At 32.8% G+C, this 26095-nt stretch overlaps 2 protein-coding genes and 1 long non-coding RNA gene across 9 annotated transcripts in view; 2 read left to right on the forward strand and 1 right to left on the reverse strand.

Moving 5' to 3' along the window:
* The window catches only part of LOC129943443 (protein AF-10), a 46767-nt gene extending 43340 nt beyond the window's left edge, over positions 1–3427 (reverse strand). For 4 of the 7 annotated variants that reach the window (XM_056052897.1, XM_056052898.1, XM_056052892.1 and 1 more), the window contains exon 1: positions 3285–3427. The gene's annotated coding sequence lies outside the window, so the exon portion shown is untranslated. Of the gene's footprint in view, positions 1–2966; positions 3090–3113; positions 3223–3259 lie in introns of those variants that run through there. The other 3 variants (XM_056052895.1, XM_056052894.1, XM_056052893.1) reach the window with 3 other exon arrangements.
* Positions 3428–7582: 4155 nt separating this feature from the next.
* LOC129940492 (secernin-1) lies at positions 7583–17162 on the forward strand. The gene is made up of 4 exons (XM_056048846.1): positions 7583–7922; positions 8000–8190; positions 8302–8581; positions 15502–17162. Exons 1-4 carry the CDS (start codon positions 7770–7772, stop codon positions 15973–15975), a joined length of 1098 nt encoding a protein of 365 aa, XP_055904821.1. The 5' UTR covers positions 7583–7769; the 3' UTR covers positions 15976–17162.
* LOC129940493 (uncharacterized) lies at positions 8578–9658 on the forward strand. Its single transcript, XR_008780690.1, has 2 exons — positions 8578–8698; positions 8764–9658. It is a non-coding gene; the product is annotated as an uncharacterized LOC129940493 (long non-coding RNA).
* Positions 17163–26095: the final 8933 nt, after the last annotated feature.

A 26095-nucleotide genomic window follows, 5' to 3' on the forward strand; every position in this document is an offset into this window, starting at 1 on the left:
TCGTGTCCAACCACCATACTTTTTTGCAAAAGCAAGGCGTTGAACCAGAGGACGTTTGGAGAGAAGTGGCTTTCTTCTTGGGTGGCATGCCTTCAAATTAGCTGTGCGAAGAGTGCGACGCACTGTCTTATCGCTCACATTGAGTTCGAGCTCTTGGTTTATCTCCACAGCTGATTTAAAGGGGCCTTTCTTTAACATTTTGACTATTTGCCTATGGTCCACGTCCTCCAATTTGCGTTTTCGACCTCTGGTTTCCACTTTTTCCACAAAATTGATGGCATTATGGATCAGCTTTACAGAAACGTTCAAATTTTTTCGATTTGCCTGTACGATTGTCCGGCGCTCCTCATTTGGCGTATGATTTGGCGTAGCTCTTGACTGCAATGTTTTTCTCGTCACACTGTCTAATAAATTTAACAAAAAAACTCGCAAAATAACAGAAAATGATATTTGCAGAAAATACTCACTGTTTGTTAACTTTTTTAGTTGAATTATACTTTATTTTATTGATTTTAACTATTTTATGCATTAACGCTGCTATTATTTTGTGTGTCCAAAATTGAGAATTTTTGAAAAAAAGTGCCGTTATTTTATTGATATAATGCATATTGATATGATTGATGGTGATAATGAAAGCGTAGAATATGTGTTTCAGAAAAAGCTAAAGTTAGAGAGAAAAAAGCAATAACAAAGAAGATATGATAAAAAGAAATGAGAAAAAAGTAGCGCTGCTATTATTTTGTTGACAGCTGTACGTTCGCGACGTTTTTTTCGTTGTCCACAGCTCAAGAACCAGAAGAGATAGGTATCAAAGAATTATATTTTTTGAAAAAATATATTTAACTTCTTTTTTTTTATAAATCAAAAAAACTGAAAAAAAAAATTTCACCTCCAAAATTGTACGACTAAAATATGATTTCATCTCCTAAACAATTTTTTGCAACGAAGAATAATGTTTTTGACATCTGATAAAAATCGAATAAAAGTTGGTTAAAATTGATTTTTGACTCAAATATCTTTTCAAAATTTTGTGATAATAGCTTCTAACTAATTTTTACTTATAAGAAATATTGTTTTCAACATTAGGACAAATTTTGAGAAAAATCGAATTGACAGTTTTTTTGCAAAAAATAAAAACCTAAACAAAAATTTATAAAAGTTGGTAAAAATTGATTTTCGAATCAAATATCTTTTCAAAAATTGTAGATATTGGCTATAGATTACTTTTATCTTTTAAAAAATGTTGTTGTTAACATTCAGTAAAATTTTGAAAAAAATAGAATTGACAGTTTTTGTAAAAAAAAATTAAAAACCCAAAAAAAAATTCACAAAAATTGGTAAAAATATCTTTTCAAAAATTTGAAATATTGGCTTCAAACTAATTTTATCTTATAAGAAAAATTGTTTTTAACATTCGATAAAATTTTGAAAAAAATCGAATTGATAGTTTTTTTTACAAAAAAATAAAACTCTAAAAAAAAAATTCTAAAACTTGGTAAAAATTTACTTTCGACTCAAATAGCTTTTCAAAAATTACAAATATTTTCTTGAAACTTATTTTATTTCACAGAAAATATTCTTTTCGATATTCAGTTATTTTTATTTAAAAATCCAACAGTCCGTTTTTTTCATAAAATAGTATGCAAATTTGGTAAAAATTTATACGAGTATAAATATAAACTTTTAAGCAAGACAAATCAACAGACGGGATGGGAAGTTATCAGTGTGGGTTGCAACCCAGCCTCTTTTTGTGTAAGGGTATACCCTCTTACGGACCTCTCTATTCGTACTTCCTTTAAAAAGTTTATTGTAGGCCTGTACAGTTAAAGGACAATTTACAAAAAAATGTGTGTTAAAATCGAAAAGGAAAATATTTATCTATGAATTGTGTTTCCTCATTGTAAATTTTAAAGCTTAGCTCAATGTACAAACAAATCCAAACTCTAAGCGTTTACTTTTAATGTAAAATCGTCCACATTTACTTCTATAAACAATGTAAAACTTTGGGAACAAATTTTGTTTATGATAATTTGTTTCTCTTAAGGCTTTTAAGGTTGCATGTTTTTTGATTCGAAACGTTCGGGTGAGAGTAAAATCCAAATCTTATTTCTTAATAATGCGGCTTATTTGTAAATTAAATAATAATGATTTTTTTCTCAATGTTAAATGTATTCAAAGTATAGGTATTGTTTGTAAAATTAATCAAAAACAGTGACTTGTACTTGTAACTTACTTCAAGACTTTAGTATCACCTAGTAGAACATGTTAATTTAATTTGGTAAAATCCTTAGTTATGAATGGCTTATATTAGACATACGATATGCAAAATTAAAACAGTTTGTTGATTTAGAACTAACGTAAAAATACAATATTTATCCAAACTCAAAGGAAGATACAACTAAGGTACTAAGCGAATTTTTTTTTTTGCAATTCTTAATATTGAAATTCAAAAACAAACAAACAAACAAACAAACAATTGCACAATTAATAACACTACTTTTTGAAGGCTGATTAATAAACTTTTAACTAGTATTCTCAAACTCGCGCGCAATTTGTATGAGGTACATACTAACAAAAATATTACTTAGCCCTCAAGGTTCTTACTCCTACATTAATACATATGGAAAATGCACATATGAACATCCGCGATCGCAATGCAGGATTTCGCCCAAACCCGCTCCCAAACAACTCTAACAACATAAATATAAGCCTTCTTTAACGGAATATTAAAAAAAAATAAGTTACAATTCTCAGAGAAAAATCTTGCTAGGAAACGGTGTAGTATACAAATTCCTTTATTAAATTAGGTTTTACCATTTTATTGGCGAAACATTTGTTTTAATCAATAAAAATATATTAACAGAACACCACCAATCATGAAAATCCCCATAAAAAATATCGATTTTGCGATCTCATTGTTTTTAGAAACGAATTCATTAGAAATTTGAAGGTTTATTTTAACTCACTTTACATATTTTAACTTAAACATGGAAAATATCTGTTTTATTAAACCATTAAAATAAAAATAACAAAACTTAGAACAAATTCAGAATTTTTCCGAACGTCCATATTTTCTTTTATGCTACAGCTACATATATTTATTCTTTTCATACCAATGGTTTTCTAATAAGATTTAGAGAGAGTCAATAGGGATACTTATTTTCTTCACAAAACTCAAAGATGGGAGACGTAAGATTTTTTCCAAAGATACACTTCTTAAGTAGAAATTATAACAAAAATTCAAAACTATTCACTTTACTTTTTTTTAATTTGGGTCAATTTACCAGAAAAATGGGTTTCGTTTTCAAATTTTCATTTTTGTTTAATATTTGTATCCGAAAAACTCGAACGAATAGCCGAAAAAGATGTTCTACAATCTACAATACACACTGTGTACATACAAACTTCCACATTCTACAATACTACACTCAAGTAATAAGAAAGATATGAGAATGAGGAATAATAGGAAAATGGAGAAGGAATTATCGAAAAAGAAAAACAGTGCAACATACATAAAAAAAATTCCCAATTAACAACCATTTTGTCTACATTATCTTACCCTTCGGTCATGTTAGACTGAGACATTTGAAGCTATAAAACTTGTTCAGTTTTGTGCTTGAAGAAAAGTGATAAATATAGTTACTGTTTTGGGAAATAATAGAAACAACTATCTTTGCAAGGAAATATTTTATCACAAGTTCTTAGTTGCTGAACACAAGCGACGCGCGTCCATTACTTTCTGTCCGCAGCAAATTCACATTCTGGCGCAAAATGATAAAATTGCGATGATAACATAAGCGATGGAGATGACAGTAAAATAATAAAATGGATGAAAATAAAAAGCTTTCAGTTTGCCCAGAGCGGAGTTTTCTTTGTAAATTAGAAAATTGAATGAGAAAAATAAGCACAGTTATTATTAGAAATAATCAATTATAAGATAAAACAAGTTTTGTACTATTAAATCTCTAAAACTAATTTCTTTATGGATGTATTTGTAATTTTGACATGACGTCTATGAATAAGTAGAAAATTTGTAAGTACAATACATTCGGCTAGTGGCATTTGACAAAGCAGCGGGAAAACATTGACAGGTCAATTTGTCATCCTTGTTTTTCCAGTTTTTATTTTTATCTTTTTTTTCAGCTGATAGCATCTATTATAAACCGCAGTTTTGTTGTCCTTATAAGCAGTTTATACTTTAGTTATAAATACAAGCCACGAATAATTAATTTTCTATGAGTTCAATAGTTAACAACAATCAACATTGAATTTCTCAAATTCTAGATTTCAATTCTTAAAATTGTATCAAGGATGTGCTTGAAAACTGTATAAACTAAACGTAAGGCTTAAAAGAAAAAACTAACAGCCCAAAGTTTTCTTACAACTCATATTATGTAAATAAAATAATAAAATAAAATGGGAAATAAAATGAGTATTTCTTTTAAAAAGTTATACTGCTCGCAAAAACCTAATGTTTTATGAGTTAAATGTTACGTTCTTGATGCAACTTTTTCGAAACCAAATAGTTCGATTGTTAGTTGCCCAAACATCGCGCAAATAAGCAACTCCAAAGGTATTCAACGAAATAAACCAATACACAGGAAACATTTATTCACTTTTTCTATCTCATATACACGAAACGAAATTGTTTCAAATCTGTCCTATTCTTTTGCTTATGAAAGAAAAGAGTAGATATATTGTTGGAATACAAAACTATATAAAATATATTTTTTTTGTTTTTTAATATCATAAGTCAATACAAATTTCTGGAAATGGATTTTTACAAATTGGCTCAAAACAAAATGCCCACAACAAAATTGTGGCTACTAGACGACTGCGATTTTCCTTTTTTTGGTTTCCTTTTTTAACACTGCCATTTTTGATGGATGCTAAATATAATATGTCTTCAGTAACTAACTTTATGCTTATACCTTTTCATACCTCAAATAAATGAAATTCTTATTTAACGAATTATAAAATGACCTTATTCCTTTTAATTTAATAAGTAATCAAATTAGGATCTCATGGTTGAATCACTTATTTCATCAATTTAACCGGTGCACACTATGCACCGCATCCAAATTCAAATAAGCTTTGTATTTCTTCATTAATGCATTTACCTCAGGCAATCAGACTGTTGGATACCCACCGCTATCAAGAATATGAACACAGCTTATATAGCTGTCACTTGTTAAACAGGTGGCGTAGACAATCTGTAAACTATGGAATCTGTAAAAGGCCCTCTCTTGTTTTAGCAGCCATCGAATAAAGTTCACATATTGATATTATACGGGTGTCTTTTTCTTTTTTTTTGCTTTTGGCATACACAACACAGACAATCAAACCCTCCATACTGAAAACACCTTCAATGATTCGAAACGTTGGGAAAAATCAGATGAAAACGGTTTTCATTTAATCATCAAAAAGATCAACAAAGCCGATGAGAATCACCACTTTAATTGTTCTTAAATCAAACAAAAACACCTTCGACAATAATCAACATTTTTTTTCCATGGTTTGCCTGTTTTTGGCTCACCATTAATTATACATTGTCGCAGAACACTGTCCAGATCTTTCATGTTATTGTGTCTGAATGCTTTTGTTGTGGCTCCTGACAATCGAATGCCAAGTATAATCGATGCATGATTCTTTTCCCAAGTAGTTCTACTTCAAGTTCAGACATCGTGTTTCTGTTCCAGTGAACAATGTCCAATCGTAGTCCTTGATTATGAGAACTTTGAGGGTTACCTCCGCCTCAGGAACACTGCAAATCGGTGGGTTTCAGCAATCTCGAGCTAGATATAGATATAGCGTGATTAGATGCTCTCGAAGGCATCGTAAAGCGTAACATAACCCTGAAAACAAATCTAGTTTCAGACTCAGTCAGTTCGTGGATTTCAAATCGATTCAAATCGTCATCTTACCTCTCGATTATTTTCTTTCGCGACTTTTGGGTCACACACACAATTGATTGATGTAGCCCAATATCATGAGCAGGTAAAATCCAAGATATGTTAGGCAGGCTGTGTGTAGAGGAACCTCTTCGAATAAAGATTTGCTCCAATTAGGATCATCATAGCATCCTCCTCTTCCTGATACTGCTGGTCCTCTGGCTGCTTTCCCGTTGCAGTGTTGTTTATGTCTAGTCTAGTTAATATCATTCGAAGGTGACAGCGTTGTTTTACTCTTAACATTCCAATTTTTGAGAGGCAAAATTCCATTTGAAATAATTGTGCCGTTTGAAGAGGGATTACGCTTTATTCTATTTTTTAAACGATGACGCACTTCGATATGATTGAAGTACATAAGAATCTGAAAATAAAAAATATGTTTTGTTTTGAGTTACAAATAATAATAACCACCGCCTTTCACTGCATAAATACATTTGACGTTTAATAAGTAACAAATTGAATTATGAAAACAAACTTACGAGAAGGATATATTATTCTGCTCGCCTGGAAGTATCCTACTAACCTCTTCACACTTTAAAGAATCATTCGACTGAAATGCACTTATACAAACATAGTAGGATACAGACATTTTGTATGGGTTTAATCAACTAATTAATTTTCGCAATCAATGTATGAAAGTAAAAATTGTGATGTAAGGTGGTACTCTTCCCTCAGAACTTTTTGTGAAAGGAAAACATTACTAATTTTTTTTCTCTCTTGCACTTAAAGAAAATTATTCAACGATTTAGTTGAATTTGCGCGCATTTACCTATAATTCCTTGTGACACAAACTAAGAAATTGGTTTGAGGTGATCGTTTAGTTTGTGTCAAAACATAAACTTAAAAGTTGCTCGAATGGGCGACCGAATGGTTTCTGCATGTGCGCGGACTCTCGTATAAGTCTATAGTGCTCAGATTAGAAACCAAACCAAACAGTTTCGAAACTAAAAGTTGCATGTGCGCGCCTAGCCTAACAGAGACTATAATGGCTTGTATATAACTTTTTTCAGTTCATAAAAGAAACGCCTTATGTACTCTAAATTTCCCTTTGTCTCTCTATTGAACACAATGCCTTTCGTTGAAAGGCTTAGCTTTAGTTACGAGTACTAGTACATCATTTTTTCCTGTGGTTTAATCAGTGTATGCCATTTATGATTGCAATTAAAGCAAGGATTAATTGCAATGATGTGCAATTCATATCGCAGAATTCGATAAAGTGAATAGACCTCAGAATAAATAATTGTTTGCACTAATGGGAAAAAAAAGTAAATAACATGATGATGCAAGGCTTTTGTTACATTTGTATCATTGTGGCAACACTAATGCAGAGGTAGACGATGATGCTTAGAGATAAACATGTTCCTTTTCACTACAATTTCCTATAATTTGCATTTTTGAAGACTTCGGCTTTTTGATCTTGATCCAACCAGCATAATTTTACTATTTTGCATCCGCTTTGTCTACTCACTTCGAAATGGAGATGCATGTAAATACACCATAGTTTCATAATTGTCAACGTTAAGCCATGTTGTCAAACATGATGGCTGAACAGGCCCATGTAAACCTCTATTATCCAGTTTTGCTCCTGCTGAAAGCTGAATTAATATATAATTCAGCTAGAAACAGAAAGTTGTTCAGAAAAGTTTGTCACAACTCATCTGGATCTGCAGTTTTGATCTGTTTTTCTTTTCTAATCGTGAACACTTTTCTTTTAAAATTTGTTTAAGAAAAAACATTTGAGATTACTACTTTCATAATAAACTTATTTAAATACATACAATCATAAAACTGTTCAATATATACTAGACTACTAAGAAAATGTCATCCGCTGTTACCGGTGCATGCTTCATTGTTCTCCCCCCGAATTCCCGAGAGAAATCTGTGATTTTCGGAAGGAATTCATCACCAGCAGATAGTGAAGTACAAGAAGTTCTATTCTATCCCTCATCTGAAGCTGAGGATAAAGTTAAGGTAATGAAAAATACACAAATGAGACTTCTACATTAAATTAGAAAGTAAATTAAAGTAATATGAAACCGTCGTTGTAGTGTGATGGGGGAGCAGAAATCGATAATGGTCCGTCATTTGGACTAATTCTGCAGAAATCGCAACAAAGCGGTGGCTCAATTTGGGGTGGCGAGTTTGGAAACAACGAAAAAAATGTTTCCATTGGAATTATATGGTCCGATGGTGAGCCAGAGCCCGAGAGTCAATCATTGCGTTCCACGGACCTTGTGAGGTGTGTTCGACATCTCGTAGAACTTTATTGATTTTTCATTTTTGATTTTGTACACGCATGCATTTGTCTATATACTTATGTTAATTATTATGAATTTAAAATTAATTTTAGATTGGCACTAGAAAGATCTTCGTCCTCTTCCGATGCGGTGGATAAGATTGGCTCGCTGGTCAGCAGCAACGGCTGTGATAGTGCCAGATTTAGTTTTGTGATTTGTGACCCAACAGAAGTTTGGCTTTTGAGTGTAGGTGGGAAGCTTTGGGCGGCGCAGAAAATTGAAAGCGGTTTCCAAAGTTTGCCTACTGCCGGACTCGGAGTTAGCACATCTATCGACAAGTCCAGCGAGGACTTGGGTGACTCATTAAAAACACTCGGCCTATGGAGTGGTGATGTAAGTAAAACACATTTATCTTGGGAATATTAATTAGAAAAAAAAAAACAATTTATTATTAATGTTTTTGGAAGTATAAGTAAACTATCATGACTATTGGTATATTCTTACTTTGATGTAAGTAATAGAGTAGTTTTGCTTTCAAAAGTCCTACAAATTACATAAGATCATACCTTTTATAGGTATATTTGATTAAATTGTATGAACCTAGCCCAGGATACAAAAGTATGTGATTAACTCATCGGGTGATGTGTATACAAAATTTAATTTTCAGAGCAAATATTAAAATTTTATAAATAAAATAATGCTCAAAAAGGTACTCCAAGATTTTGAATATGTACAGTTGCTCCAACGCATAATCGTACAGTGGTTTCATTTCTACAAAATGTGCAATAAACTTAGAAAGAACCGCTATATATTTGTTTCGCTCTTATTTAAAGTTGTACACTTACTTATCCAAAAAACTAAACCTTTCAAATATTAACGGTTAATTCAAAGAGTAGAACTAAAAATAATACAGTTTTTAAAGTTTAACAAATAATCGGACAAAGCAAAGAGAGTAAATGAAAAATACCGTTACTTAAAAATTTTCACTCCAAGCACCTTTTTTTTTGTTCTGATCAATCTTTCAAGGCAAACTTTTAAGTGAAAGAGAAGAGCGGTCAATATTAAAAGAAATGAAAAAAATCCTTTCAAAACAGCAAAAGATCTTCAAGTTTCCTTAAAAAATCGTGTTGGAAAGGACGTTTGCCTCAACACTGTCCGTAAAACACTCCATAGATACGAATACTATGGAAGAGTTACCAGAAAAAAAAAACATTTATTAGCCTAAAAAACAAAAATAAAAGGTTAAATTATGCAAAAGATAATTTATTGAAACAGGAAGATTTTTGGAATACGGTAATGTGTTCATATTTCTAAAAAAAATATATTGTAATTTGCAGTTTTCGATGCTTTAAGGTCTTGTTTACTGATGAGAGCAAATTTATTTTGCATGGCTCGGATGGAAAGATGTATGTGTGGCGTAAGCCAAATACTGAGTTCCAGCAACAAAACACCAAAGCCACAATAAAACACGGAGGGGGCTCTGTCATGGTTTTAGGCTGCATGTCAAGTGCTGGGGTAGGCAATTTGCATTTTATAGAAGGTAAAATAGACAAATTTGCCTACCTCAATATTTTGAAGCAAAATGTGAAGCAGAGTGCGGAAAAATTGGGAATCGCGAATAAATTTGCATTCTATCAGGACAAAGATCCCAAGCACACGTCCGGTGATGCAAAGATGTGGTTAATCCATAATTGCCCCAAACTCATTGACACACCAGCACAGTTGTTGAAGTTTAAAAAACTGGTTTTATTTTGTTTTTTTCTCTGAATTTACCGTTAAAATTTGAAAATATTTATTTTTTTTTGTTGTTTTTTGGATAAGTAAATGTACTACTTTAAATAAGAGCAAACAAAATATACATATACAGTGAGTGCCATTAATATTCGGTTTTTTTTGTTTCTTTCCAAAAAAACACTTTACATTTTACTTTAAACTTTAGAAAAGTTAAAAACCAGCTTTTCTTTAAAATAATTTGTATTGAATAATTTCAATATATGTATATACATTTTTTAAATAAAATAGCAAATTAACAAAATAAAATAAATTAAGAATACGAGAACTCAAAAAATAACACTTCATTAATATTCGGTTTTTTTACATACTTATATTAACTTTTTAATTAATCGTTCTTAACTTTGATTTTAATATTTTGTTGGATACCCTCGATTGGATAAAACTGCGTCCAAACGCTTCGGCATATTTTTTATAATTGTTTGAAGTTATTCAATGTCTATTTTGCTTCATTCTTCTTGAAGCCGTTGCTTTAGTGCACTTATTGAAGAGAAAGTGGTTTCGCGAACTCGGTGGTCGAAATCATCCCACAAATTTTCCATTGAGTTAAGGTCTGTTGATTGTGGAAATGTTTGGATAACTTTTGGAGAGTTATACAGAAGCCATTCCCTTACAACATACACCTTGTGCTTCGGGTCGTTGTCCAGGTAAAATTTGAAATTCCTTAAAATGCCCATTTTCTCAGCATTTTACTTAAATTTTCTTTAACGATCTTCAAATAGTATTCCTTTTTCAATATACCGTCGATAAATACTAAACTTCCCAAGCCTCTTGCTGAAATGCACCCCCAAACCATGATGTGCCCGCCTCCATGCTTTACTGTTTGCTTTGTGTTCCTGCTTTAAGCTCTTCATTTGGCTTGCGCCACACCATAACTCCTCCATCCGATCCAACACGATCATTGTCTTTATGGTTTGGCGTACTGTTGATACAGATATTTTCTTTTTTGCATTCCATTAACACTTGTTGCACAGTTTTTGGTGCACTTAAACGAGGATTTGCTTTAATTTTTCTTACTATAAGTTTTTTCATTTTTAACTTTTTTGGTTGACCCATCTGCTTCTTTGGTTCGATCCTTCCGTTTCTTTTATGTCTAAAATATCAGCAATTTTGTTGGTATGTATGTTTGTATAACATGGTTTCTTTTTTCAAGGCTTGCATTTTTTCCTTTGCGTCCTATGATTAACTTTTTAAATAAAACCAAACGATCTTGCACTAAATCGTTTTAAAAATGTATGCAAACGTTTAGTCAACATTTTATTTTACGGGACTCCTGAATAGACATACATACTGTTAATCGGAGAAAATGTCAAACTCAGCAAAGAAAACAAAAAACCGAATATTAATGAAGCGTTTACATGTGTTCTTTTTGCGTTGTTTATCGTATATCTTAATGCAGTTAAGTGATTGCAAACATTTTTTTAATGAAATATTTAGGGAATAATATACTAATTTATAAAATAACCAAATAATAAACCTAAAATCAACTTTTAATACGAAAAAAACAACAAAAGTATGTTTAAGAGTAAAACTCGAATATTAATGACACTCACTGTAGCTGTTTTATTTTCTTAAGTTACAACCCATTTTATATAAATGAAACTATTGTTCGATTATACGTTGGAGTCACTGTATGTATCTTACCGACATTGTCGTCAATTTTAATTTCACATTAGACAAAATTTGTGGTGCAACACTGCAGTTTAAAGAAATTGAGTTGAAGTTCAACAAAACAATTTATGTTTAAACAATATTTGACAATATTAATTGTAATATTAGGTGACGGTAATGTCATGAACTTAACATCAAAGTAACGGCGATTTCATAGCGTTTGAACATTGTCAATTTAAATTTAACTTCATGGCCTTGTTGCTCAAGACATGCATTCGATATAAAATGGTCATCTTATTTTGTTTTTAAAATTTACATTAATAGATGCCAATTTGTTCGGAACCTGATTTTCCACCAGTTTGCTATTTCTGAATAGATGACAGCCCAAAAAGTAGTCGTCCTTGCGCTGTCCACAGTTGTATGCTTATGAAAGCAGTACGCGAACGAATACCCCATAACACCTTTGAAAGAAAGATCTACTTGTAAATCCCTCGAATGTAAAAAGTTATTTTGGAAAGGGGCAAACAACTTTTAATGTGACACGAGAGAATTTTACATGAAACAATTATTTTTTTGTTTAATAAAAATGAGACAATTTATTTGGCATCATTCTATCAAACTTAAGCTATAATGGGCTCTCAACAGCTTCAAACCATTTAAATCTGCAGGACCATATGGAATAATACCAGCCCAGCTACAAAAGACTTCTGACATAATTGCACCAATCCTTGAGGCAATTTTTACCAGCTGTCTTTACCTGGTCCATGTTCCCTCGGCATGGAGAGAAGTTAAAGTTGTTTTTATACCTAAAGCAGGTAAATGCTCCCAAGTTAATCCTAAAGATCTACGACCTATAAGTCTATCATCATTCCTTCTTAAGACCCTGGAAAGATTGATTGATATCGATTTAAGGGCACGTATCGATACAAGACTTCTGTCTTCGTCTCAACATGCCTACTGTAAAGGTAAATCGGTGGAAACAGCGTTACACACATTAGTACGCACCGTCGAATATTCCCTCCATCATAAAGAGTTTACTCTGGTTGCTTTTCTTGACATCGAAGGTGCCTTTTACAACGTGGGCACATCTGCACTAACATCTCTTAATGTAGAGAGTTCGCTTCCGGGGCTAATTAATTTAATGCTTACTAGCAGAATAATTAACTCAAAACTGGGCAACTTTTCTGGCAGACGATTCGTTAGTAGAGGGACACCGCAAGGTGGTGTTTTATCCCCTCTTCTCTGGAACCTAGTGGTGAATGAAATCCTAACTAGTCTGGATGCGGAAGGTTTCAAGGTGATAACCTATGCAGACGACGTTGCTATAGCAGTTTCAGGAAAGCATCTTAAAGCCCTAAAAGAAATCTTACAAAATGCCTAAGACAGACTAATACTTTGGGCTGAACGGTGTGGACTGGGTGTTAACCCAAACAAAACCGATTTGGTCTTAGTTTCGAAAAGATACAAAATTCCATTTGTCAACCCTCCCTATATTAAAGGAATCCAATTAAAATTCTTAGACGGGGCTAAATACCTGGGTCTTGTCTTAGATAAAAACTAAATTGGAAACGCAACGTACAGGAAAGAGTCAAAAAAGCTACTGTAGCTCTCTTTTCTTGCAAAAAAGCTATTGGTAATGAATGGGTCTTACAACCCAGAATCACGCATTGGGTATACACATCGGTAATCAGACCAATTTTAATGTACGGTGTGGCAGTATGGTGGACTGCTTTAGAGAAAGATATAAACAGGGATAAGTTAAATAAAGTCCAACGTTCAACTTGCCTATATATAAGCGAATCGCTTCGCACGACCCTATCTGCGGCACTGGACACTTTACTCTACCTAACACCTCTTGACATATTTAGCAAACCAATATCTGCAAGCTCTGCTTTTCGCCTCAAAGCTTTGTCGCAGTGGACTAACAACAACATTGGCCACTCCGTAATTCTTAGGTATTTAGAATCAATTCCAAAGCACACAGATTACACCATCCCCCAACTGCAATTCGACAGAAAATTCCAGATTTCTATACCTCCCAGATCTCTTTGGGAGGATAGGACATTCTTGTAGGATGAGTCAATCCATTTTTACACAGATGGGTCAAAAACAAAAGAAGGGGTTGGTGGAGGTGTGTACTCTGAACTGAAATGAAGTCTCTCATTCCGCCTTCCCAATCATTGTAGCGTGTTCCAGGCGAAACTTTGGGCGATAAAGGAAGTCTTGTCCTGGCTTAAAGAAAACGTGATATCAACATCTATCTATAGCTATCTTCTTAGATAGCTAGGCTGCTATCAATTCTCTAGACTCTGTCTACAAACTCTATAACAGTCAATAACTGTGGATAATCTCTATGGAGATGGCACAACATTTTAATATTCACATTTGCTGAGTGCCGGGCCATAGAGACATTCCAGGTAACTGTAAGGCAGATAAACTCGCCAGGAACGGTACAATACATCCCATCCTACCACGGTTGGGACGTACTGGCATACCAATCGCTACTTGTAAACGGTTGCTAATGCAAGACGCTGTGAGGAGGGCAGGCACCAGGTGGGACAACATCACCACGTGTCAAGTCACAAAAAACATCTGGCCAACACTGGATTTAAAACGTTCAAGGTGCTTGTTCTCTCTAAACAGATCGCATATAAGCTCGATAATAGGTGTCATAACCGAACACTGTCTAATAGGAAAGCACCCCACGAGATTAGGCGTATTCTCAAAATACTTTTGAAGATCTTCTGCAATCTTGTATGGACGAGGAAGAAACAGTTCTTCATCTTCTCTGCGCATGCCCTGCTCTGGCTCGAATCGCAAGAATTACCTAGGAGAATTCTTCTTTAACGATCTAAATCATAATCGTTATAATCAGCCTCTCACGTTTCGTAAGGGACCAAACTGGTTCCATTGAGCTTAGGAGGAAGCCTCAAGATTCATGAGGTATCACAATGGGTCGTTAAATTAGCCTAAGGGTGTCCGTTTCCATCTTGGACAATCACTATAACCTAACCTAACCTATCAAACCTAAACTGTTGTTCTAAGAGTCAAACGTAACCATCATCACGCTTCTGTAATGGCTAAACCACAACCACGCGTCAGATCATTCAGTCTTTTAAATGGCTTTTTATCGACGTTAACATATTTTACTGTATCATGTGCCATAGAAAGCCTTGAGAAGAAGTTTACATACATTTTTTTATAAATTAAACAACAGAAATAAAACTGAAATAAAACAAACGAACTTGCAATAACAACACAGGGAAGAAAGGTGGATTCTTATACATAATTTCGGCAAGTCAAAGTCAAGTTAACAAAAAGTGCCTTAAGGTCAACATCGAAGGTCTTAGAGAACCTTAAGATTGTCTCTCGGGGACTGCATATTTAAATACCTAAAATAATTGTTTGTGGTCAGAATTGAAGATCTCTCCCAGAAATATTTAAATACTAAAGACAGAGTTTACTGAAGCAGAGTCAAAATATGTCATTGGCCGGAAAGTTTTAGGGCTGGCATTAAAGCTGAGATTTGTAGTTTTAAGTGAAAATAGAATACATTTTCAATTAAACCATTATGCAAAATGGCTTGTAACACAACAAGGTACAAAGGTTGAAAAAAATTGACAAGTATTATTATTATAAAGGGAATCAAATTTTGTACATCTAAGCGTTTTGGTCCTTTTTGGTTCTTACTGACAGGCTCTTTTGTTTATATATGTAGATTGACCTCGGGGTCTTTTAGTTGTCTTTCTTGTTGATTTCCGAATTGTGTGAAATTGTTTCATGCAACCTCATTATAAAAGTACCGACACTAAATATAATATTATAGGTTAAAGTTAAAGTTATAGGATACATTTTTTTTTAATATAGTTTTTAAAAAACATGATACCAATATCTAATCTAAACTCTTATAGGGTGAAGTAAATTTTTCAAATTGCTTCTCGTGTCCAGCCACTACTGAAAACTGGCCAGGTGAAGAACCGACTGGAGACGGTTCTTACATATTAACAAGTATGTTTGAAACATTAAGATCAGCTGCTACTGAAACGAATAGATCAAGCAGTGTCTCGGTACTCTCCCCAACTGGTATTTCATGTCACTGGTTTACGGCAACACCAAATCCTAAAGAATCGGTGTTCAAACCATTTGTTTTTGCTCCAAACCCTAAAATATCTCCTCTGACTAAAGTACTTGATGGAGAGAGCGTCACATTGTTGCAAAAACTACACGCTCAACGTAAGCCAGAAGCCGTGCTTGATCTAAAGAATCTGGAAGCATCATGTGTTGAGGAAGTAAATGCTTATTTAAATGAAAATCCTACTCCAACCGCTGAGTTAGATGAACTGATGAAGGACTGTGTCGAAGCTGAGGTGAAATTCTACCGTTAAATAAACTAAATCAAATAAAGATTTTTATACTGACGATGTGTAATGAACCATAAACAAATATAAATATATATTTAATTCTATATATAATTCTTAAACGGTTTGATTTGTAATTAAATAAAAAGTAGAACTTTAATTATGTCTTATTTCGAATGATCTTAAACTCAATTAGCTTTAAGTTGATTTTGTGTTCAAATATTTTGTGGATTACCTATTTTTCTATATATTTTTTACAAAATTAAAATAAGACTATATTTTTAAACTGTTCAGTATTTTATAATCCATCAAAATGGTTTTAAACTTATATAAATGTCCTTTAACCCTTTGTTGTCCGAAATATTAATTAAATCTCGTATAAAGTAATTAAATTAATTTTTTGTATTATTAGGACACCATTCAAAATATTTGGCATACGTGGTTTTTCCATGTAAATAAAGGTCATCAAAGGGTTAATTGTCCACAAAGTTCTTGAAAGTTTTTGTATATTAATTTAATTTTTTGATAATTTATTGTGATTTTGTACGAATTTTTATTCTATTTATTATAATGTATCTTAAATAAACTGCCGCATATGTGTTATGTTCAATGTTATTATTTATTTTAGAATACAAAAAGTGCTTTAATTTGCATTGTATTGTAATAAAACAAAAAACAATAAATCAGGTTTACATTCCAAACAAAAAAGTATTTGAAATACTTTTTTTAATTTTCGTCAATAGTATAATAAAGTAAAGTAGTATTTAAAATAACATAAAATGCTTATTTAAAAAAAAAATTAACTGCACAAAAAATAAACTATACAAAAATTGTTTCACGCAAATTATTGAGAAACCAAAAAAAAGATAAAAATAAATTGACAGTTGATAAATAAAAAAGTTGAACAATTTAATCAGCCCATTGATAAGATTTTTGATAATTGAAAACGTTCCAGACTGTACAAAAATATAGTCAATCAAAAGTTAAATATCTTAATAATGAATAACGTTTTAAAAGGCTGAGTTTCAATATTTAACAGCTATCAATTGATGTTTTTTCTAAATGCTTAATAAAACTTACGAAACGAACAATTTTTTTCTATCATAAATTATTAAATTTCGACGGTAAATTAACCCAACATAATAAACGCCATAACTCAAATACATATTATATACATACATATTTAAAGTACTATAATAAAATTTCAAAAATTATATGTTTGTGTTGTTTATTTTTAAAATAATTTAAAACGATGATTTGGGATATATTAATTATAGTTTCTGATCTGGCTCTGAATAGGTGCGTTAGACAAAGAAAACAGTAATGCACCATTTAAAATTACTAACATCAGTTGGTGCTATGGTCCGGGGTAAACTAGGGCCTTAACTAACAAACTCCAATTAAGTACTCCAAGTTTGTAGAGGTGACTTCCCAATTGTTTGGAACACAATGTGTACAATGCGCTGTCTTGTGGGGGTGGATTAGAAAGCTTTTCCGAACATACAACATAGTTTTCATACGCTCTACATAACCCTCTTAAACGATGTGGAGCCCGCACAGCTCGTCGTAGCATGTTTACTCACTATTAATTCATTTGGGTTTGCGGATCTGCGACATGCGTAAAACTGTAGGTCCCCTCCATCCCTGACAACAGTACTCGCACCCAGGAATGGTTGAGAGTTGTAAGTCACTAGGCCTCAGTTCTCAACGGACTGTTGCGCAACCCAATTTATTTATTTATTTTCTTCCTTTTTGAGAGGTGCGATAGTGAAATATTAGAAAATGGAATCCCACAAATCTTATTCTCAGATTTCTGACAACAAATGTAAGAGATTTGTATGAGAAATTTTGTTTATGGCCCTGAAAATAATAAAATGTCTGAGATTTAGGAATTTAATGTGGAAAATTATTATCCTGCCAGAACTATATCCTTTTTAGATTCTGTCACGTGCGGCTTTGAGATTGATGAAAATGTGATGAGTTTTGATTTGATGTTCTTGGTATACTTCGGACTTTCCCGTTCTAAGGCCACACTAATAAGGGCCTTTCAGGTTGTTGACAGGAGGTTCCTATATTACGGCGAAGAGGATTTTGTAGGCGATATTTAGGAGACTGATTCCCTAATAGATGGTTTCGTCGTTATCGGCCAAGAAAAACTGAGGTTTCATTCATGAAGAATGCTTACATCAGAACATTTTATTACAAATAAATTGGTGTATGTTTCTAACCAAATCAACTCCATATCGGCTTTGAAAGCTTAGTTATGGCAATCTTTCCTTTGTCTAAGGCGGAAAGCCGGGCTTTCGTCGTCGGCTAGTTGTTAAACATACTGCAGAAGCTGTCCTTACTTATCATCAGCATTCTTCTACTCTCAACATCCTCGGCAGCACACTTCTCATTTTTTCTTCTGAGAAGTCGGTGTTCCTCTCTGCTTTTCACGTTCTTCTTCGCAGCGCAGATTTGAAATAGTTACATTTGCTTGCCAACATCCTTCATCAAATCAGGGGCTTCTTGTTAATGACTGTTTCAAACTCAGCACATTAGAGGTGGCTTCTCTGATGATATCTCTCAATGTGGTTCTCGATACTTTGCATTGGCTGCAGAAAACATAAAAGGTTACTTGCAACCCGGTTGCAGAGTGATTAAACGATCTCTTGCAATTGTAGCCGTTTGACGATGTTTAGCCTTAGGTAAGTCAAGCCGAAGTGCTACCTTACCATTACACAATCAGTATTCCAAATCGATATTAGCTCCCAGGAACGTTCGGACATCCATTGTGTTGAAAGCGTTTATTGCGATATGGTCTGGTCGACAATCCGAATTCGTTATCAGAGGTGATGTCGTGCAGTTATTTTTCCCCGATAGCCTTTGTCACATTATCAACAACTTTTTGAGAATAAACCCAGCAATATTCAAACCTATAACGAATTCCATCGTAATCGGAAACGTTTACGAACCCCCCCAAAAAAAATATAGCCAATACGTTCGCAGTGGAAAATCTCATACAATTTTGCATTACGATGGAGTTTCCGATAGGACCGATTTTGTAATCAATTGTGTAAGTGTAATACGTACCTGATTAAGATTTACAAGAGAGAAAATAAGAAATTCAATAAATAACGAAATAAAATCAGTCAAAATAATATTAATTGTTTGAGTAATATAAAATGTTCTTCGTATTGATAAAAGATCATCTCAAAAATTTTGCTAACATATCAGAGCTCACTGCAATCTATATTCATATTCATATTCATATTCATATATTTTATTGAACAGGTTATACTGTAAGATACATTATCTTTTAAAATAGTATAAACTTAATTATTATATTATGTGTTGTGTAAATTTGTTTGTGAATTTTCAAAATGAAAATTAAATTAAATTGCATGTATGTATGTGAAAAGTTTAAAAAAAAGTTTAATATAAATTAATACAAAATAAAATAAAAATCAAAAAATAATACTTTATAACTAACAGAAAAAAAAAGTACTCAAATCATCACTACCTTAAGGTTTGCAAATATTCCTCAATTTTAATTCGAAAGAGCTTAGTACAGTTTATCATTCTTAAAGATCGAGGAAGACAGTTCCACAGACGAATCGCAGCTATGAAAAATTGGCGTTCTGATACTAAGAACGTGTAACGTATGGGTACAATATTTAATGTTCTAGTAGAATGTGAGTAACGTATCCTATCATAAAGGTAAGGTGGTTGGCGCGTTTGTATAACGTTATTTAGCATTACAAGTGATCTAAACTTGAAAAGGTTTTCAAGAGTAAGGCCATAGATAGACCTTGAGAAATTAGAAACTCGATCGTATCTTTTTAATCCAAAAATGTATCTGGCAATACTGTTGTTAGCAACATTAAGTTTGCGCTTATGCTCATAATCACAATTATGAAAGATTTCACAGCTGTAGAGCATTATAGGCACGAGTAATGTTTTAGCCAGTATCATACGAGTTTTGAGTGGTGTTATTTTATGATTTGTTCAAAGTAGACGAAGGCCTCCGTAAACACGACCTATTGTCAATCTTATGTGGTAATTCCAAGAAAGCGTTTTTGTAAACATTAAACCTAAGTTTTTGGCTGAATCGACAAACTCAATTTGTTTATTATTTAAAATTATCACGGGAAAATAAGACGTGTCTATGACTTTTCTTGAAATTACCAAACATTTTGAATTTACTGGATTGAGACAAAGTCCATTTTTCTCTGACCAAGAAAAAATACTGGCAAGGTCTTCGTTGACTTCAACGGCAGCATTTTCAACCAAACCTAAAGGAAAACTTTTACTTATTTGAACATCGTCAGCATACATATCCAATTTAGAGTTCTGCATGCATAAGGGTAAATCATTGATGTACATAGAGAAGAATAGTGGTCCTAATATTGAACCCTGCGGAACCCCTCTTTTAACCATAAGAAGTTCTGAAGCAGAAGAGTTTGCAATAACTGCCTGAGATCGTAAATGCAGATACGAATGCACTAGACTTGCTGAAGAAGTAGAAAAATTAAATTGATTTGTTAGTTTACTAAACAGTATTTTATGATTGACCGTATCAAATGCCTTTGAAAAATCAAGTAGAACTAAAAAGGTGACATTGTCGCTGTCAACAGCTTGTCTGATGTTTTCTACAACGTTAATGAGAGTTGTGGTGCAGCTGTGCTTAGGACGAAAGCCAGATTGGTTAACACAAAGCAGATTGTTCTCAGTTAGGTAATTCCTTATCTGACCATTCATAATTCTCTCTAAAACCTTGGAAAGAAAAGGTAAAATCGCAATTGGTCGAAACTCACGTTCGTTTTTTGGAATTGGAATAATTTTTGCTTGTTTCCAAGCTGATAGAAAAACATTCGACATTAATATTGTATTGTAAAGATGTGTTAAGTATCTTAGAATGTAGGGTAGTATCGCTTTAACAAAGACTGGATGAATTTCATCTATTCCAATAGAGTTTGATTTTATATTAATGCAACTCTCTAAGACGTCAGCTTCAGTTACCTGCGAGAAACTAAAACAAGGAAATGAAAAAGACGCATTCTCAAATGAAGCAAAAGATGTTTCTTCATTTAATTCAGAGTTTGGAAGCGACAAAAACTTTTTATTGAGCTCATCACAGTCAACATCATCATAGCTCATCTTTTTTTGTTTGCCAATGCCAATTTCACGTAAGTTTTTCCAAAGGTTTCTACCCACTTGTGAAGGATCTAACTTTGGTGCGAAATATTTTTGTTTTGCATTTCGTATCTCAGCTGTAACTTTGTTTCTCAATCGTTTAAATTCAATATACAAAATATTTAGTCGAAAACGTTTCCAACGTTTATAGGCCAGGTCGCGTTCATATATAAGATTTTTAATGTGCGTGTTAAACCACGAAGAATTTTTTGTTACTACCGTTTTTGTGATCAGTGGAATGTGTGTTTCAAATAACTTTCTTATATTCTCTTGAATGAAAAAAACTTGATCGTCGACAAAAGGCATTTCATAAACTCGAAACCATTCAATTCGTTTTAAATCATCTTCTAATTGGCTCGTATTTACTCGTTTGAAGTCGCGAAATCTTATAGTTTTGCTCGAAATCAATGGATCACATTGAAATGTCAAATGAATTAGGTCGTGACTAGAGATGGCAGAGTAGATTACGTTAGGTAATCTACTCGGTAAGCTACGTGTAGTTAATTGGATAAACTACACGTTTGATTTGTTTCATTTACTACCCTACATTTGTTACGTGTGCTACCTTCACAAAAAACGTTAAATTTCAAAAAGAATTTAAAAAAACGAGTGAATAAGGAACGACTAACGAGTGAAAAACACTGAACTATACATAACAACCAAATATCTTGCGTAAATGAACTAAATCCAGTAATTCGAAGTTTCATGAAAGAAAAATGCAAATTAAATAATCATCTGTTTTATTTTTGTCGTTTATTTTAAGAGTATAGTGTATCCGATGAGGAGAGTTAGTTTTTCACACTTACACAGTTATCTTTTAGATGCAATTTGTCAATTTGGTGGTTGAATGGACATTTCAAACTACGTTTTGACGTCTACCGCTACGTCTGCTACATTTAACTACGTTAACTACATTTAATTACATTAACTACCTCATTTATGTAGCAGACGTATATTTATACTGATTACTAAAATATACATATATATCGTCGGCTAAAGATGCAAACCTCGTAAATCTACTTTTTTCCAAAATTGAGATTTTTAAAGGCATTGCAATCTATGTCTGGATTAAAAAAAGGTTATTATTGTTGTTGTAAATGCAGAAAAAATAGAAAGAAGAAAACTACGAACATCCACGTTGCCATTTTACAATGGGAAAACCACGTAAATCCACAGTTACAGCAGAACAAGTGTCGTGAGTAAGAAGTGTGTTAATGAAATTGCATTTTATTTGTGAAAACAAAAGTTTCTATTTGAATTTGGATGTTTTAATTGAAAAAGGTATGTGAAATTATTTGAAATCATTAAAATTTCTGATAACAAAGATTATTCTTAGAGTAAATAATTCCTACAAGGATTTCCAGGTTTTTCTTATTTTCTCTAACGAACAATCTTTTAACAGTTCTAATGTTTTTATACTTCAACTACCATGGTATATGAAAACAAATAGAATAATGTTTGTTATCAGGATAGCTGATGTTGGCTAGGCTAGAGTAGGAGACTTAAAATGAGTTTAAAATTTGAAATCTTTGTGTACTATTTAATGATTTATATTATCATATGTATGTACCTCGTAATATCAAATCACATTCGAAGTTCAACTTTCAACAGTGTTAGTCGCTCTTTAAATTATCTCACTATGATCAATTGTGTAAAGTGCAAAATCGCAGTATCTTTGGAAGCCTCAGTTAAATGTGATATTTGCAATGCTCTTACTCACATTAATTGTGCTAACATAAAAGAATCCTATCTACTTATTATAAAATCATATAAAAACATATTCTATAAATGTGATCAGTGCAAATCAAAGCCCATTTCAATCTGTTTAAACAAATTAAACGACATTATGAAAGTGCTTGACAACGATTTCTCTGATATTAAAAATGAATTTTCTCATCTTATGTTAAATCTCAACATTGATCCAATAAATAAGGAACCAAATATATCTAATATAAATCGTAATTTACGCCCTTCAACGACAAAAACTCCCATTAAGCACCAACAAAAGCTCTCCATTTGTGGTACAGAGCAAAAATAATCGTTTAAATAAATCATCACAAAAAATCCCTCTCTCCCCATCCGTTCGGCCATCAACGCAAATACCTAAAAATGTAGATCATTATGATAAAACCCCTGAGTTTGTGAGTGCTGTTGCCACAACCTCAGCAGTGGAAGCCTACATAAACCTAACCGACGAACCAATAGACAAAATCCCCTCCTCCCCTACCGCAAAACTACCGCCAAACGATACCATCGTTAACAAAATCGCCGTACCAATAGTCGAAATCCCCGCCTCCCCACCTGTTCAACGCTAAACGATTCCAACACAAATCAAATTGCAGTGTTACTGTGAGAGTGTTACTGCTGTCATCGCCTTCAACTACCAGTGAAGTTTCTGAAATTTGCAACTTATTTGCGAGATATTTTCAATCTGTTTATTCTTCAGAAACTGTTACAAATTACGATCTTCCATCAGGCTTAAGCAAATGCGTTGACATTGGTTCACTTGTTTTATGTCAGAATGAAATAGAGGAGGCTCTATTGAATTTAGATTTAAATAAAAGTGAAGGCCCGGACAAAATTCCACCTTTTCTACTAAGAAAATGTGCAATTGCGTTAGCTCAGCCACTAACAAACATTTTTAATATTTCTGTAGCTACAGGCCAATTTTTGAAAACTTGGAAAATCTCATTTTTATGCCCTATTTTTAAATTGGGATCAAAGCAAGAGGTCACAAACTATAGACCAATCTGCAAGCTATCTGCTATACCAAAATTATTTGAAAAAGTGGTGTATAACAAAATTTCGTCTTTAATCCAAGAAAAGATATCAGTGTTCCAACACGGTTTTGTAGTAGGTAAATCTACTGCAACCAACTTAACTATTATGGTGAATGCAATCATAAATAATATGGAAAAAGGGTTTCAAACCGATATAATTTTTACCGACTTTGCCAAAGCATTTGATAGAGTCAATCACAAAATTCTACTCCACAAATTACTTTCCTTTGGTATAAGTTCTGGTTCGAGTCTTACTTGACTGGAAGAGTACAAATTGTTAAAATTAAAAACATTTATTCTGATGATATTTATGTCCCATCAGGCGTTCCACAAGGTAGCCATTTAGGACCTTTACTTTTTCTAATTTTTGTAAATGATATTCCAACAATTTTTAAAAATTCTGACTGTCTCCTTTTTGCCGATGATCTCAAGATCTACCGTAGGATTATCTGCATATCGGATTGTAGCCTTCTGCTAGAAGACCTGGTGAGATTGGTAGATTGGTGCAGGATAAATAACCTTAATTTGAACGTAGAAAAATGTCAAATACTATCGTGTTTCAGGAATCTTAATCCAATTGTCTTTGATTTCAATATCGATAACATAATTCTAACAAGGGTAAATCAAAAAAAAGACTTGGGAGTAATCCTAGATGTTAATCTGTCGTTCCTTCCTCATTATGATTACTTGATCAATAAAGCGAATCAGATGCTGGGTTTTATAAAAAGAAATACCAGAGAATTTACTGATTCATTCACTTTATTATCTCTTTATAACTCTCTGGTAAGATCAGTACTTGAGTATTGCTGTACAGTTTGGAATCCTTACTATGCAAATATATCAGAAAGAATTGAAAAAATTCAAAGAAATTTTACACGTTATGCTTTTTTCAAGTTAAATTGGAGAATAGTAACACCTTCTTATGAAACCAGATGCCTGTTGTTTGGAATAAAAACGCCAGAAGCTCGTCGTAAATACTTTTCAATTATGTTTGTTCGGGATATCATTACAAATCATGTTAATTGTCCACCTCTAGCAGATCTAGTCCATGAGAGTAATGCTTCTCTAAGAATTACACGAGAACGGTTTTTAATTTATGAGCAGTTTCACCGCACAAACTATGGACGCAATGAACCCATTTCTCGTTGCATCAGAGAAAGCAATTTAATTTGCTCTGGGATAAACTTTTATATGGATTGCACCAGAGAAACTTTTAAATCAATAGTTTTAAACAAAATTTAAATATTGTTATTTACTACACATGTATAACATTTTTTATTATTTAATAATAGATTAACTATGTAAATCAATTAAATGTAATTTGAATTGTATATACCCACCTACAAATATGTAACTAAATTTTTAATTATGTATCTTAGTCTATAAGATTACAATATGCTCTGATTGATGAAATAAATAAATAAATAAATAATACTTTAATTTAGGCTTTTAGCCCAGTCAAAATAGACATCTGAGGTTTCAAAAATTCACAACCAGCTGTGTGTAAATAAACTGTCTTAGGAGAAGAGCGCGAGAAAGTAAGTACGGTAATAATATTGTACACCAAGGCGTATACTTGTTTTTTTTGGTGTTTAGCTATAAAATTCTAAGACTCAGAATAACGCCATATAAACAATTTAGTTAGTATGGGGGACATGCAACCTCCTTGCAACTCCCTGCTTAGCCTAACTATAGTATTTGGGGCGGGTTCAAGGCTAGATGTCTGCACATTTTCTTTGAATGCAAAAGAAAGAAAGAAAGAAAGGTCTTTCCAAAACTTAGACATTTCTAATTTGACCGGACTATTAAGTAATATGTATTTTTATTATTTTTTAACTCCTTCTTTTTACAACTTTTAAGTCAAGAATAATGATGTCACGTGGATTGAAAATGCTTAAGCTTGCCTTGAAAAATGACATTATACTATCCGAAGAACTTCCAAATAATGTCATTGAGTTTCAAAACAGAATTTTCGAAGCAGAGAATAGTATAATCGATATGCCAGAAGATTCGCACGAATTAATCTTAACCGATTTTTATGAGAATATTAAGAGCAATTCAATCTTGAGCAAGCATATTGAACTTAAAAGTTTGGTTGAAGTTAAACCTATTCCAACTGATGACACAACAGTAGTTTTTCATAATTCAGAAACCCTAAATCAAAGTGATCTTAAAACTCAAGAATGTGT

Source organism: Eupeodes corollae, chromosome 1 (assembly GCF_945859685.1).
Source record: "Eupeodes corollae chromosome 1, idEupCoro1.1, whole genome shotgun sequence".
NCBI lineage: Eukaryota > Metazoa > Arthropoda > Insecta > Diptera > Syrphidae > Eupeodes > Eupeodes corollae.